Source organism: Hemiscyllium ocellatum, chromosome 2 (assembly GCF_020745735.1).
Source record: "Hemiscyllium ocellatum isolate sHemOce1 chromosome 2, sHemOce1.pat.X.cur, whole genome shotgun sequence".
Taxonomy (NCBI): Eukaryota; Metazoa; Chordata; class Chondrichthyes; order Orectolobiformes; family Hemiscylliidae; genus Hemiscyllium; species Hemiscyllium ocellatum.
This window is the reverse complement of record NC_083402.1, coordinates 30,151,508-30,167,683: the sequence shown is the minus strand read 5'-3', so window position 1 is coordinate 30,167,683 and position 16,176 is coordinate 30,151,508. Positions and strand designations below refer to the sequence as shown.

Genomic DNA, 16,176 nt, shown 5'->3' with positions numbered 1-16,176 from the left:
CAAAACAGCTCGCATTATCGTATATAGTCATGAGTTATTGGATATTTTGAGACAAGCTTACCCAAATTAATTTTCAATTGTGCACATAACTTCATTTCACACAGAACATTTAGCAGTAGCTGAAGGAATGTGTATCAATCATTAAACATTCTAAATGCTCAAGAGCCAAACACTCATAACTTTGGCTGCTGGATACAGAACTAGGGCATATTTTGGACAGAGATTCTTTGGCATGCAAATATGCTGATCACACCTCTGTCCAGGAACATACAAATACACAGTCTGATACAATATCTATTCAGAATTATTACTGTATAAGGAGAGATTCGTTACTTGCCTCCAACAAATCATTCAGTTGTGTTTAAGATAGCAACATATTGTCATCCTCTCCAAGGCAATGGAATGGACCTTGTAGTGGCCACACCCTGTCAATGCTTTTTTTTGGAGAATCACTCATTTTGTAAAAGTCAAAACTGAGAGTATTAACTTGCATTATATAACAAGGGCTTATGCCCGAAACGTCGAATCTCCTGTTCCCTGGATGCTGCCTGACCTGCTGCGCTTTTTCAGCAACACATTTTCAGCTCTGATCTCCAGCATCTGCAGACCTCACATTCTCCTCCTGCATATATAACAATACTTATAAACAATTCCCATGTTGACTTGTTTCCCCAAAAGATTCACCATAATCAAGTGTGGTGAATACAGAGGATCTAAAAATATAATTTTAATGTTTGATTAAAGTAACCATAGTTTTACAAAGTGGAAATGGGTTCCAGTTTTCTCTTAATAAGATGCTGTCCCTCAGGAAAACAACATTTGTAAGAATTTGGTATATTTACTACAGAGTTTTGCATTATATTTGCTGATCAAAGAAATCAATTGCTACTAATCAATAACCCTGACTGGGTTCGGATTACTCGATAGGTTTCCAGGTCAAAATAGTTCTCTTTAGCATGGAGGTCATCATTAATAGACCTGGAGTGGAAACGATTATGTATTATCAGATAAGCATAGCCTGGAAAAATTATCAAGCCACAGAAGACGTGACAAGGAATAACCTAAAGGGGAGTCAAAGACAAGAAGGTTCTTAAATGGGGAGAGGAGCAATGGGGTGGTGAGGGAGCTTTTGAGAGAGAACATGCAGTCATGTGAAGGTGGTGATGCCAGGACAAGATGGGTTAATCAAATAAAATAAGGGTTGATTTTATCTTCCTGCTAGAGGAGACACTATCCCACATTGGAGTCAGAGTCTGACAGCCTGTTTGAGAAGAATACAGCAGTGGGCTGGAGGGTCATAGATCAGGCACACACAGAATATGACCACCAGTACAAGACAAAGACCTCAGTGGGAAGGTAAGAATATAAAGCTGAGAGGTGGGAGGTTATTGCTAGGGTCTTGTAGCTGGGATGAGTGGAGCAGTAAGAGGGAGCAAAGGTTGGCCATTGCATGCCTGAGCCTAGGTATTAACCCGGGAAATGATAATATCACACCATGACGGGAAGAGGTCGAACAAATCAAAGCGTACATCAGTAGATGAGGCCAGAGTTTACAAAAATAATACAAAGGACAAAATTAAAAACTCCGTACCTGAACGCACATAGCATTCAAATCAAAATAGACAAACTAGGTGTGCAAATAGATATAAATGACTATATGCTGATAGCTAGTATAGAGACAGGATGACAGAGTGGAGGTGGTGAGGTTGCTCTTTCCTTAATGATGGTATTAACACATTAAAGAAGCATGACTTAATTTCAGGAGCCAGGATATGGAAGCTGTTTGCGCACTAATAAGGAATGAAGGAGGCAAGAAGTCGCTTGTGAGAGTGGTGTTCAGGCCTAACAGCAACCACAAGATAAGGCAGAAATAATGGCTGCTTGTCAGAAAGGTACGGAGATAATCTTCGAGCATTTCAATTTACATTAAAGCTAGAAACTTACAAGCAAATGTAGCCTAGATGGGGAATCTATAGAATGTTTTCGAGATCCTTTCTTAAAGCAGCACGTTGTGGAGCCAACCTAACAGCAGACTGAATCTGGTATTGTGCAATGAGATAGGATTAATGAACGATCTTATGATGAAGAGGTAGCAGCAACCATAATGATGAATTTTATATTTGGTTTAAAGGACAGATGCATGATGTCAAAGTACTGAAATGAACACAGTGTTATTATGAGGGCATGAAAGCAAAGCTAGTTAAACTGTTGCATTTATGTTGGCCTAATTAAGTTTTTCTGTTCAAACATTTAAGTTTATATTTTAAAATACAACAAATACATTCAAAGAAGGAGAAAAGCAATCCAAGGGTAGAAACTACTAACCCACTTGACTAACAAAGTTAAAGACAATATTTCATGTCAGCTTTTACTGCAGAAGAAGAAATGGAGTCTAGAGAATGCAGAGAAATAAACTTGGATATTTTAAAAACAGTTCACATTACAGAAGAGGAGGTTCGAAATGTCTGAGAGAATGTAAAGGCAAATAAATCTGTGGAACCTGACCTCATGTATCCCAGCATGCTGTGGGAAGTAAGGGAGCAAATCACAAGACTCCTTGCAGAAATACTTGCATCATCTATAACTTCGGCTGAGGTGCCTGATGACTAGAGGTGGTTAATGTTGTTTAGGAAACGTTGTAAGGAGAAATCAGGGAACTCCACACCTGAGAGTCTGATTTTGGTTGTGGGTAAATTGTTCGTGGTAATTTGAAAGGATTTATGGACAATCAAAAATTGATTAGGGATAGTCAGCGTGGTTTTGTGTGAGGAAAATCATGCCTCATAAACCTGATTGAGGAAGTTACCAAGAAGTTGATGACGACAGAGAAGTAGACTTTGTTTATTTTGGATTTTAGTAAAGCCTTTAACAAGGCTCAGCATAGCAGATGGATTAGTAAAGTTAGGACACATGGAATTCAGGGTGAACTTGCCAAGTGGATTCATGATTGGAAACAGAGTAATGATGGACGGTTGCTTTAGGGCTGGAGACCTGTGACCAGCGGTGTTCCACAAGGATCAGCTTTGGGTCCTCTTTTGCTTGTCATTTATAAATTATTTGGATGGGAGTTTTGAAGGCATGGTTACTAAGTTTGTGGATGACACCAAAATGACTGAAGAAGGTTTTCTAAGATTACAAAAGGATCTTGATCAAATGGTCAATGGGCTGAAAAATGGCAGTTGGAGTTCAATCTGGATACATGCAACATATTGCATTTTTATTCAACAAACAAAGGGCTTATACAATTAATGCTGAAAATGTGTTGCTGGTTAAAGCACAGCAGGCCAGGCAGCATCCTAGGAACAGGAAATTCGACGTTTCGGGCCAGAGCCCTTCATCGGGAATGGGCTCTGGCCCGAAACGTCGAATTTCCTGTTCCTAGGATGCTGCCTGGCCTGCTGTGCTTTAACCAGCAACACATTTTCAGCTCTGATCTCCAGCATCTGCAGACCTCACTTTTTACTTATACAATTAATGGTAGGGCCTTGGGTAGTGTTATACAGAGGGAGCTAGAAGTGCAGGGGCATAATTCTTTAAAAGTTTGTGTCACATATAGAGAGGACGGCTGAAAAGGTATTGGCACACTTGCTTTCATTGCTCAGTCGTTTGAGTATAGGGGTTGGGAAGTCATGTTGAGGTTGTGCAGGACATTGGGGAGGTCTCTTCTGGAGTATTGCATCTAGTTCTGGTCACCCAGTTAGAGGAAGGATATTATCAAGCTAGAGAGAGTTCAGAATAGATTTACCAACATGTTACAGGGTATGGAAAATTTGAGTTATAAAGAAAGGCTGGATAGGCTGGGACTTTTTTCACTGGAGCATACGAGGTTGAGGTGACGTGATAGAAGTTTATAAAATAATGATGGGTGTAGATCGAGTTAAATGGTAGTTGTCTTTTCCACAGGATGGGGAATTTCAAGACTAGGGAGCACATTTTTAAGGTGAGAGGAGAGCGATTTAAAAAAGACTTGAGGATTTTTTTTTTTTAACACAGAAGATGATTCACGTGTGGAATGAACTTCCTGATGAAGTGATGGATGAAGGTACAATTAGAACATTTAAAATACATTTGGATGGATACACGAATAGGAAAGGTTTGGAGGGATATGGGCCAGGAGCAAGCAAGTGGGACTAATTTAGTTTGGGATTATGTTTGGCATGGACTGATTGGACCAAAAGTTATGTGTCCATGCTGCATGACTCTGTGACTTTAACTTTTCTATTAGAGTCATAAAGAAAAAGTATACAATTTCAAAAAGATGGGTAGCATGACAGAAGATTGGAAGAATATAAATAATAAAAGATTAAGTTAGGAAAAATTAAAGTACACAAGAAAACTAGTTAGATATATAAAAAACAAATAGATAGTAAGAGTTTCCATAGACATTTAGAAATAACATGAGCATTCATCCTGTCGAAAGTGAATCTAGAGAATTAATAAGGGAAAATAAGCAGATGGTAGATGAATTGAACAGGTATTTTGCATTAATTCTAACTACAGAAAATATAAACAATCCCAGAAATAGTTGTGAAGCAGGAAGTGGAAGGAACAGAGGAATGTCAAAAAGTTACAATCACCAGGGAATTGGTAATAAATGAACCACTGGAGCTGCAGGCTGACAACTTCATGCAAACACCTTAAAAGAAGTGGCCAATGCGAGAGCTGATGCTTTGACTTTAAATTTTCCCAAAGTATCCTAGAATCAGGGAAAGTACAGTTAGATTGAAACAGTGTGAACGTAACTCCTTTATCAAAAAGGGAGGGAGATAGAAACCAGGTAACGACAGGTCAGGTGGCTTTATGCTTTAAAAAAATTATTCAGAGGACGTTGACATTGTTGGCTGAGCCAACATTTGCTGCCCATCTTTAACTGCCCCAGAGAAGATGGTGGTGAGCTGCCTTCCTGAATCACTATCAAAAGGAAAATGTTAAAAGTAATATTAGAGACAATACAACATTCAAGGCAATCAGGCTGAATCAGCATGGCTTTCTGAAAAGGGAATCATGTTTAATCAATTTATTGAGTTTCTCTGGATAAAAAGGGAATGGATTCATTTAGTTAGATTTTGAGAAAGCATTTGACAAAAAGCTATTGGCAAAAACTAAAGCTCATGATCAGTAGTTCCTCTAATATCTGTTCAGTGCATGGGGCTTCAAAAGGTCCTTCAACAGCAGCAACTTCTGAAGGCATTGCTGAGTTTGGCTGTGCAGCTTAGAGGGAACACAGCAACACTCCAGCATGGATATAATATTGACAAGTTGGCGGGAAGCAAAGAGTAGGAATAAAAAGGATAGATCACAGAATTACAAAATTATACAGTGCAAAGAGGCCATTCAGCCAGTCATGCCTGTACTGGCTATTTAAACTAGTGCCAATCTCCTACACACTATCACCATTATCAAAACAATGACCCCTGGAATACCTTAACTAAACCTGCCTCCACCAGACTTCCAGTACATTCCATCCCTGAAGTACTCACTGAGAAAGTTTTTCAAGCATTACCCTTGCTTCAATTGTTCAGCACTGTCAATGTAAATGAACCGGAAGCAGCAGAAAAGGAACCAAATCAATTCCAGAAGAGACAGTACGGCAGCAGTGCTTCACAGAAGGCTCCAAAGCACAGAGGAGGCCACCCAGACAGGGGATGAAACGTCTGCAAATCAACTTCCCAGCTCGGCTAACATACTCACAACCAGCACCCAAGTTACAAATCTTCACACAAACCTTGAACACCATCTTGCTCTTATTCCTTTTACAAGTGGAGACAGATTCACCCCATCTATTCTGTCTGGCTGTTGATGGTTTTGAAAACCTCAAACAAGATCTCCTCTCAGCCTTCTTCCATCCAGGGAGAACAGTTCCAACTTAGTCAACCTATTTACATAGCTGACATTTCTCAAACAGGACAAAGTAAGGACTGCAGATGCTGGAGATCAGAGCTGAAAAATGTGATGCTGGAAAAGTGCAGCAGGTCATGCAGCATCCAAGGAGCAGGAGAATCAACGTTTCGGGCATGAGCCCTTCTTCAGGAATGAGGAAAGTGTGCCAAGCAGGCTAAGATAAAAGGTAGGGAGGAGGGACTTGGGGGATACCTATCCTATTTCCAACGCCCCTCCCCCAAGTCCCTCCTCCCTACCTTTTATCTTAGCCTGCTTGGCACACCTCCTCATTCGTGAAGGAGGACTTATGCCCGAAACGTCGATTCTCCTGCTCCTTGGATGCTGCCTGACCTGCTGTGCTTTTCCCGCAACACATTTTCATTTCTCAAACAGGAAACCATTCTTGTAAACCACTTCTGCACTCTCTCCACTATTTGCATCTTTCGTGATAATGTGGCACCACAACTGTACACAATACTCCAGCTGAGGTCTAATAAGCATTTTCCATAAGTTCAACATCATCTTCCTGAACCCTATTTTATGCCCCATTAATAAAGCTGAGAACATGGCATGGTTTGTTTTGCTCGCTACACCCGTGTTGCCATCTACAATGGTTTATGCACATGTGAACCTGGTCCTCCACTAACTGCTCTGTAATTGCTGGGATTACCGTTACAACCTTTTTGAATGTGACCATAATGTTTCCTCCAGTCTTCTGGCACCTCCACACAGTTTAGGGAAGACTGAAAGATTAAGGTCAGTGTCTCCATAATTTCTACCCTCACTTCCATCAAAATCCTTGATGCATCACATCTGGTCTCAGTGACTTGTTCATTTTAACTTGCAACAACCTATCCAAGAGTTCTGAGTTAATGTTGATCCCTTCTAGTTTCTTCCTCAGTAATAGTTGCTGGACAGCATCCTCCTCTTTTGCAAAGAGGAATACAAACTATTCCTCAACCACCCCCCTGCCTCAAAATGTAAATCTCCTTTTGGGTCTCTGAACCACATCATTCCAAACAGTAAGGGAGTGATTATATGGTTTATGTTATTATAGAGCGCTTTTGGACTTTCATTTATGTTAACTACTAGTCATTTCTCATAGCTCCTCTTAGCTCATCTTCTTTGCTTTTATGTCTCACCCCAAACCTTCAGCTTTCCTGTTTTCTGGTTGAAAAGGTGTAATCAGCATTGTGTGGGATCTATGCCAAGACTTCAACTTCTTACAACTGAAATAAATGACTTAGATAAAACAATCGTAGGCATGGTTGCTGCATTTGCTAATGGCACAAGTTAGATTGGAAAGTCAGTTGCCAAGATGATGTTAAGACAATACAAAGGATGGACTGGTTAGATAGATACACAAGTGTGCAAAGATTTAGTGAATGGAGAACATATATGGGGAAAATGCATGTAAATTTAGTATTGATCAAGGTGGGAAATGGATTTCCAAGATGACTAGTGGTATCTTAATATGAAGAGGAAAGATTTTTAGAGCTATGGGGAAACATGACAATGGCATTCCTGTGCTACCTTCACAAAACGTCAGCAAGTATACACCATGGTTTTCGGAGTTTGAATTTGATTTGTTGTTTCACTGTATCTCAGTCCAGTCGGTTCTGGTATAACTCGATAGTTCCATTCTCATGCGATCACGCGTTATTAAAAAAATCGCACAATATCTAATGGGGCTGGAATCACATTAATAGCCAATACAAGTAAGGAAAGTTCACATTCTACAAATAATGGTCTAAATTCTTCAATGTTAAAAGTCAATTAATATTGAAGAAACATGCGTTATAGCAGAACAGATTGTACATGTAATAAGTGTTTTTTGTGTGCTATACAGGCAAATCGTACCATACAAAGTGCACCAGGATAGCAGAACAGAGTGCAGAGTACAGTGATACAGCCACAGAGAAGGTGCAGAGAGAGAGATCAGAATCGACATTTGAGAAGTCTATTCAAAAGTCTGATAGCGGGGAAGTAGTGGTTTAAACGTATATTCAAATTTTTACATCTTTTGCCCAATGGAAGAGGGTGGAAGAGAGTTTAACTGGGATTGATTATGTTGGTTGCCTTCCCGATGCAGTGGGAAGTATAGACAGAGTCAATGGATGAAAGGCAGTGTGCACGGACTGGTCTGTGTTCATGACTCTCCGTAGTTTCTTGTAGTCTTGGGCACAGCAATTACCATATGCATCCAGATAGGATGTTTCCTATGGTATATCTGTAAAAACTGCTAAGAGTCTATGTGGATATGCCAAATTTCTTAGCCTCCTGAGGAAGAAAGAAAGAACTGAATGCTGGAAAAGATGGGAGTAGAGGGAAGTCACTTCGACATTGTCCTAGGAAGTTGAAAAATGTTGGGCTGAATTATTTTCCTCATCTTTATCTATCCTGATACCAACATCCAAAGCTGCTACAAAATGCAAGCTGCTGTTAAATTTATTGGAATGCTTATCAATGCTACATGCGACGTGTGTTTATGATAACCATTTAATATAGATTAGGTAAGCTTAAATCAGAGTAATTATCCGAATGCAAAGGCAGCCATTAAAATGTACACCTGCACATATGGTTTGTGATGCAAGTTACAGACAAGCTGGAATGAGTTTGTGCATGAACAATCAACATTACACATGCACATGCAGGTATACAGTTAGTTGGGACTACTTCTGATATGGTACATGGGATAAGTGCAATTCTGATTTAATCACAGCCAATTCAGCTGGACACATTTGATGCTGATTGAAGGTTTTTCTGCGGAGGGTGAGGTTTTCTATCTAGGAAATATATTCACTTACCCAAAAGTCCCTGTCAAGCTAATGACAAGAAACAAACCAGGTAAATTCGAAACAATCAGAACAGGCAGTAATATTTCTTTCTATAAGGCTATCCTATAGTAATTGATTGTATCCTGGGATTGTAGATGTATTGCTGCCACAATTGTTTCTGTCTCTCCTTCTCTCCACAAGCTGAGGCTAACTCTACCTGGCCTGACCTCTCAGGTGTTGATTTCAAACAGCAGCAACCTGCAGTGTGATTATACGGGCAGTGCCATCTTTACACCTGGCATCTCCAGCTATGTCACAGACAGTGACTTGTGTCTCTGCAATGCACAGTTGCTGATAATAAATGCGGCCAATTTGAATAGCATACATGCACCATCTCCACCACAATAAACACATGCATCAGGGGAGATTAAGCTAGATAATCAAACGCTTTGCCAGAGTTATGCTTTATGAAGCATTTTAAAAGGAGGGAGAGAGGCAGAGGAGTTGCCAGAGTGAACTGCAGAACTTGGAACTTTGTTAGGATGCCCAAGTGCCCAGAACTGGAGGAGCATGGAAATCCTGGAAGATTGTTGGACACAGAGTTTATAAATAGTTGAGGGCAATCGGAGTTCATTCCAGACCAAGCAATGGAAAATGTACACAGCAGGATATAGACTCACTGCCACTTTCAAGTTTGCTACATTTCACAGCTTATCACATTTTACAGCTGGCAGTGATGAACAGTAAAGCTAAATGACAGAGGTTCTCATATGGTCAGCTGGGAAGAATGGGAGGTTGATTAGACTATCTACAAACGACAGAGCCACAAATAATCTGGTTAGAATCATGTTTATCACATATTTCCAGTGAAAATGAGTTTTTACCTAATTTAAAATACCTTTTCAAAAACATTTTTCCATTGAGTCACATTCTTGCATATCTTCGCAGTTACCAGACCACATTTTATGTAGAGATATTGAACAATAAGAGTTAGACGTCAGAAGGCAATATTTTATTTTATTCCTTTAACTAAACCAATGACATATGGCATGTACTGTTTGTCATTCAACTTTCTGAATATAAAAGGCAGCCTTAGGCCTTTACAGCTCCAGTAATTAGTACAACATCCGTTTAATCTAATCATTTTGTTCAACTTGACTGAAATTCCAAAGAGCTGCAAGCAACAGGATATAATTCTGCGAAGATAGAGTGGTTGACATTTCTATTTTACAACTATAAACAATTACAGAAAGTCAGTTTAAATCGATAACAGATGCAGAAGACCAGAACTTGGCAAAGCATGAGTGTAACTTGATATTATGCAGTAAAAATGAATCTCCAGTTTGTGCTACTGTATTGTGTTCCCTCCACAATTTATGAAAAGTCAGCAAAAGTCAAGAATTTGCAGATGACACCAAAATTGGTGGTATAATGGACAGCGAAGAAGGTGATCTAAGATGACAAAGAGATCTTGATCACTTGTATCAATAAGCTGAGGAGTGGCAGATGGAGTTTAATTTGGATAAATGCAAGGTATTGCATTTTGATAATACTTACAAGGTCAGGACCTATACAATTAATGATAGGGCACTGGGTAATATTGTAGGAACAGAGAGACCAAGGGTTTACGCAAATAATGTTTTGAAATTTGTGTCACAAGTAGGCATGGTTGTTAAGGCAGCCTTTAGAACACTTGTCTTCATTGCTCAGACCACTGAGTATAGGGGTTGGGACATCATGTTGAGATGGTACAGGATGTTGGTGAGGTCTCTTCTGGTCACCCTGCTATAGGAAGGATATTATTAAACTGGACAGGGTTCAGAAAAGATTTACCAGGATGTTGTCAGGAATGGAGGGCTTGATATATAAAGACTGACCGAAAAGGCTGGGATTTTTTCCACTGCAGCACAGGCCATTGAGGGGTGACCTGACTGAGGTTTATAAAATTGTGAGGGGCATGAATAAGGTGAAAGGCAAGGGTCTTTTTCTTAGGGTGGGAGAATTCAAAACTAGGGGGCATATTTTCAAGATGAGAGGAGAAAGATTTACAAAGCATATGAGAGGCAACTTTTGTTTTGCACAGAGTGATTACTGTGTGAAATACTTGGTGGATGCAAGTACAGTTCTAACATTTAAAAGACATTTGGATAAGGACATAAATAGGAAAGGTTTGGTGGGATATGAGTGACATGCAGGCAGGTGGGATTAGGTTAGTTTGGGGCCAAGGTTAGCATTCACTGGTTGGACTGAAGGGTTTGTTCCTGTGCTGTATGACTCTAAATCATACAGAGTAGAACTGGAAGCTCAACAATTGAGCTGGTGAAAGCCAAGCTGTATGTTTGACTTGACCTACAAAACCAACGGAAGTCTGCTCCTCCTGGCCCTTATACCCTCTTGAACAGTAAGTTTTCAAAGTCTGGCCCCTACTAGTGACATCTTTACTATAACTAAGTCCCAGCCTTTCCAGTCTACTTTTATATCTCAAACTCTCCACTCCTGACAACATCCTGGTAAATCTTTTCTGAACCCTCTCCAGTTTAATAATAGCGTTTTGATAGGAGGGCAACCAGAACTGCCCACACCACTCCAGAGGAATCCTCATCAACATCCTGTACAACCTCAACAAGACATCCCAACTCCTATACTCAAAGGTCTGAACAATAAGACAAATGGGATGTTATGTTTGACCTCACAACAGCCATCACCAGATTAACACACTTACTGAATAAATCAAATTTCCCCTTCATTACACATCATATCAGAACATTTAGGGGTGAAATTTTGTGATTTTGTCATCTTTGAAGAACCATTGGTGTCTTTAATACTTATCCATGATGACTGCATTTCGTTAAAGGTAGGTAAATGTCAGGCAAATCTCAAGGGAAAATCTCACTTTCAATCTCTGCCTGGTCTCTTAGTCATACCACATGGTAGCTGATCATATTTGGCAGTTTCACTGTACAGGGCTTTACCAACCTAGTTAAAATATATTTCCAAGCTACCCACACAGGTTTACGCATGAGCTTGTCATATTTCTTTTGTTGATTACTTGTTATTGAAATTATTTTTCAAAGCTGGGTATAAAGATGGAAAAAAAACGCACCAGTGTCAGAGAGATCAAAGTTCAAAACTCAACCTTGGTTTCCCTCAGCTGACTTCATTCACAGTGAACAAAAGCAGTGATTAAGTGTCATATTAGCTGACTAAATGCCGTTTTCTCCAAGTTGCTGATCACAATGCAGAGCCTACATTGGATGAAGTAATTCTATGATACTCACATAGAGGAGATGCTTGTTGGCACTGGATTCCTGGAGTGCATTGAAAACTTTAATGATTCCATGTCGCGCATTCTGCTGTCCAACGAGATTCTGCAGTGCATCTGGGAAAATAATACCAGACAATAACTAATAATTCTTGGTTCACGGTGGGGTTTATGGTTGATCCAGCACAAGGAAGAGTACCATAAGAGAAATTAAAATACTGTTGGCAATAGCGTTAATAAATCTGAACACACTTCCCTAAACACACATGATGCACTGGTTAGGAACAAAGACCGCCTCTTTCCAATCTGTAGCTGTAACTAAATACACAGGCAATTCACTTGTTTATGTTCAATTTGTGTTTGACTACATTTAAACATTGTTAAAGTTGAAAATACTGAATCAGGAAGGCAAAAGTTGTGGAGGCAATCACCTCACGGTATTATCGCTTGACTGTTAACCCAATGACCCAGATACCTTCTGGGGTCCTTGGTTCAACTCCTGCAGATGGCGGAATTTGAATTCAATAAATATTTAGAATTAATTCAAAAAATATTTAGAATTAAACAGTCTGATGGTGATCATGCATTCGTAGTCAATTGTTAGAAAAACCTATCTGGTTCACTCATGCCCTTTAGGGAAAGAAATTGCCATCCTTACCTAGTCTGGCCCACATATGACTCCAGACTCTCAGCAATACGGTTAACTCTCATCCCATGAATGAAAAAAAAATAAAGACCAAAGAAGGAACATGTTTCAGTCTCCATTCCAAAGCCAAGGTCTTCCCCAGAATAGGCTTTGTAACTACAGGGCAGCTATTTTATAGAGTCTGCGAACAGCCAATCACATCCTGACCTGAACCTTAACAACATCAAGCCTGTGACTACCTAGGACCAAGTGAATGAAAGGGAACAGACTATGCTTGAAATGCATCAATTTATAGGACAATGAACTCACTCCCTAAATAAGGTTATCTATCTTTATCGGAAATGGCTTCTCAAAGCAAATGTTCAGCTTGAACTAATTTGTATAAACATACAGATTCATTTTACAGTGATGGATATCAGGAAAAAGTGTATAACCTCCTGAAATACCAAACTTTTAAACTTGATTCATAAACTCTAAATTCTCTCCAAATGACACCAGTTTCAAAATAATACATCAATGTCAATCATGCAACACTGATTGGACAAGGAATCATTTACATCTCTTCTCCCTTTTGAAATTATGGCAATAAAACTGGCAAATTCTCCTATTCACTTAGGATCTAACCTCACAAGAAAAGGCTGTGTTTTAGTCTTACTCCTATGTGAAGAATAATAGATGCACTTTGTCTGCCCACACAGTGCTCACCCATGCACAGCAATGCTCCCAACAGATACCCAACATATCAGCACATGTGAGCCAATGTTAGCCGTATATCAGGCACACAGGGGATTGACACTAGTGCAGCATCCACAGTGCTCATTTGCTCAACTGATGGGAATTAGCAAGACAGGGGTCTGTTCATGCCTCAACCACTTGGAGCTCGTAGAGACACAAATATTGCCAGATGCATCCTGCCATAGAGAGGGGAAATCAATGCAGAAACCAGAACTCTCATTCCCAACATGGAATTCACAAGGTGGCCAAAGTACATTTCCAAAAGGGGGTGGGGGGTATGTGCGTTGAGCAGAGGGATCATCATCAGAATATTCACTTCACCAGTGGATTAAATTAGACCGTCTATAAAAAGGCAAAACACCTGCAGTGCACTTCCTTTAAGTTACACAAATCTAAAACGTCCAAAAACCACAGCCAGTCTAATATAGTAGTCAACCGTTAATGCTTTTTCTCTGAACATACTGTAGCAGTCCAGTTTCTGCAGAGAGATTTAAAACAATCACAATTTTGTGTTAAGACACTGACTGAATATGTTACTCACTCATTGAGTGAGTTTTCACATTTAAGTAGTGGATTAAACATCACTAATATCCAGGGGATTGGATTTTGTTGGTATAAAAATTTAGTATAAAGATTTTATACAAAAAAAACCCTATTCATACTTAATAACTTTGTAACAACTCTCCATTTTAATTATCACTAAAGGATGGCAAAGTAAATCTGAAGTTTTTGGTTACCATGTCATTCCTTTTCCATGGTCATCAAAATGAATAATACATTGTACACCGGCTGACAAATCAGGTCAGCCTGCAGGACTAATTGATTTTAGCGAGAAAGTCAAAATCAATTACATGCAGAAATTCAACATGAATTATGCACAAGGGTTTCATGCAATGCATCACTAGCCATACCTGGAATGTTATCGAGCAATTTCTGCTGGGCTTTGTGCTTTGTCTCCAATCGCTGTTGCTGGGTTCTGGCAGCTGTAGGAGGCGCTAATTTACCATTTGGCCAGAAGGCATCTCGAAAGAGATTGATGTAGTAAACTAGCATCTGTTCACTGACTATCCAGTTGATTGTGTCACGGATTTGCCTAAAATGAATAATGCACATTATCTGGTCATTACCAAACATTCCTCACAGCCCAATAACTCAAAACTTTTCATATAAAATTATTTCACGGAATTGCAGCATAGCTGACAAATCCAGCACTGTTGCTTTTCCATAAGTTGCCTTGAGAAAGTGGATATGAACTTCAGCAGCCCGTCTGGTGCATGTGCACCTAAAGCCATTCAGAAGGGAATTTCAGAATTTTGACCCAGTGACAGGGAAGGTTCTTTATACAGTTCCAAGTCAAGTTGGCGTGTTTCTAGGAGGGAAACCAGTCCCCAATGTGTCTTCTGCCCTTGTTCTTATAAATGACAGCTTGCAGCTTTAGAACATTGCTGAGGGAACCTTTGCAGTGTAAATATTATTAAAATATACATTATCGAAGGGGCTGGATTTATTTTAAGGATTCAGTCTATTCCAATGAATGATGCATCACTGCCATATGATCCTGTATACTTCTAATATGAACGTGATAGAGAACTTGAGAAGATTCATAGCTCAAGTTGTGGATGACATTGTTGACTTGCTCATTGAGCTGGTAAGTTTGTTTGCAGACATTTTGTCACCATATGAGGTCGCATGGTAGCATCATTAGTACACACTGACGATATTACCTAAATAGTGACAAAACACCCGCAAACAAACTTACCAGCTCAGTGAGCAAGTGAACAATCTCAGCGATAGAAAACATTGATAAATGTTGATTTTTCTGTAGTGGCTAGCTTTTCTCATGCTTCATTTTATTCTGTAACATTTTGCTACATGCTGAAGCAATATTGTACAAATCAAAAGTACACATCTAAATGACCTCATGAAATTGTTTTTATTCATTGACAGGACATGGAAATTTTTGTATGAACCGTTTCTACATGACAAGATGAATTACTATTTCAGAGGGCATTCAAAGTTTGTGAGAAGATTTGTAGCTTGGGTGCTCGTTGTTGTGGTTCTATTCGCCACAATTCCCAGCTCAGCAAACGGAACCACAACATTTCAGAGGGCTGCTCAAAGTCAACCGTAGTTCTGTGGATCTGTGGTCACACACTTGGTAACAAAAAAAGGTTCCTTTCCACCAGCACATTTGTGAACCAGATGAGCTTTTAATGACAACCCGGGGTTTTATAGTCACTACTACTGAGGCTAACTTTTGTTACATTCCAGGTTTTTCCAACCGAATTCAAATTCAACAGCTGTTGTGATAGGATTGAACTCATTATCAATCATCCTAGATTGGTTGTTTCTCTTGTCAGCTTGGCTCAGTTGGTTGCACCCTCCTCACTACTGAATCAGACTGTTCTGGTTTCAACATCCATTCCAGGGCTTGAGCATAAAGCTTAAGGCCCACACTCCTGTACTGAGGGAGCACTGCATTGTTGGAGGCGCTGTCTTTTGCATGAAGCATCAACCATTGCTCTTGAACATTGGTTCTCTTTGAAATACCTGAGCAAACAGAGTTAACATTTATCCCCCATAACATCACACTTTTAAAACAAAACAAAGAACTGTGGATGCTGGAGATCTGAAACAAAAAACAAAGTGTTGGAGAAACTCAGCAGGTCTGGCAGCATCTGTGGGGAGAAAACAGAGTTAATGCTTAAAGTCTGGGGACTCTTCACCAGTCTGAAACTGGACTTGAAATGTTCACTGTTTTTCCTCTCCACAGATGCTGCCAGACCTGCTGAGTTTATCCAGAAATTTTTCTGCTGACACTATTAAAAACAGATTATCTGTTTATCATCATCTCGCTGTTTGTGGGAGTTTGTTGA

The 16,176-nt window shown here is 39.7% G+C and overlaps 1 protein-coding gene across 1 annotated transcript in view; it reads right to left on the bottom strand.

The window, feature by feature from the left end:
• snx25 (sorting nexin 25) overlaps positions 1-16,176 on the bottom strand; it is a 235,333-nt gene that overhangs the window by 918 nt on the left and 218,239 nt on the right. Inside the window, exons 18-19 of the mRNA XM_060835382.1 lie at positions 14,212-14,393; positions 11,936-12,036 (exon numbers count right to left, since the gene is read on the bottom strand). Coding sequence (XP_060691365.1) covers positions 11,936-12,036; positions 14,212-14,393 — 283 coding nt within the window. The remainder of the gene's footprint in view (positions 1-11,935; positions 12,037-14,211; positions 14,394-16,176) is intronic.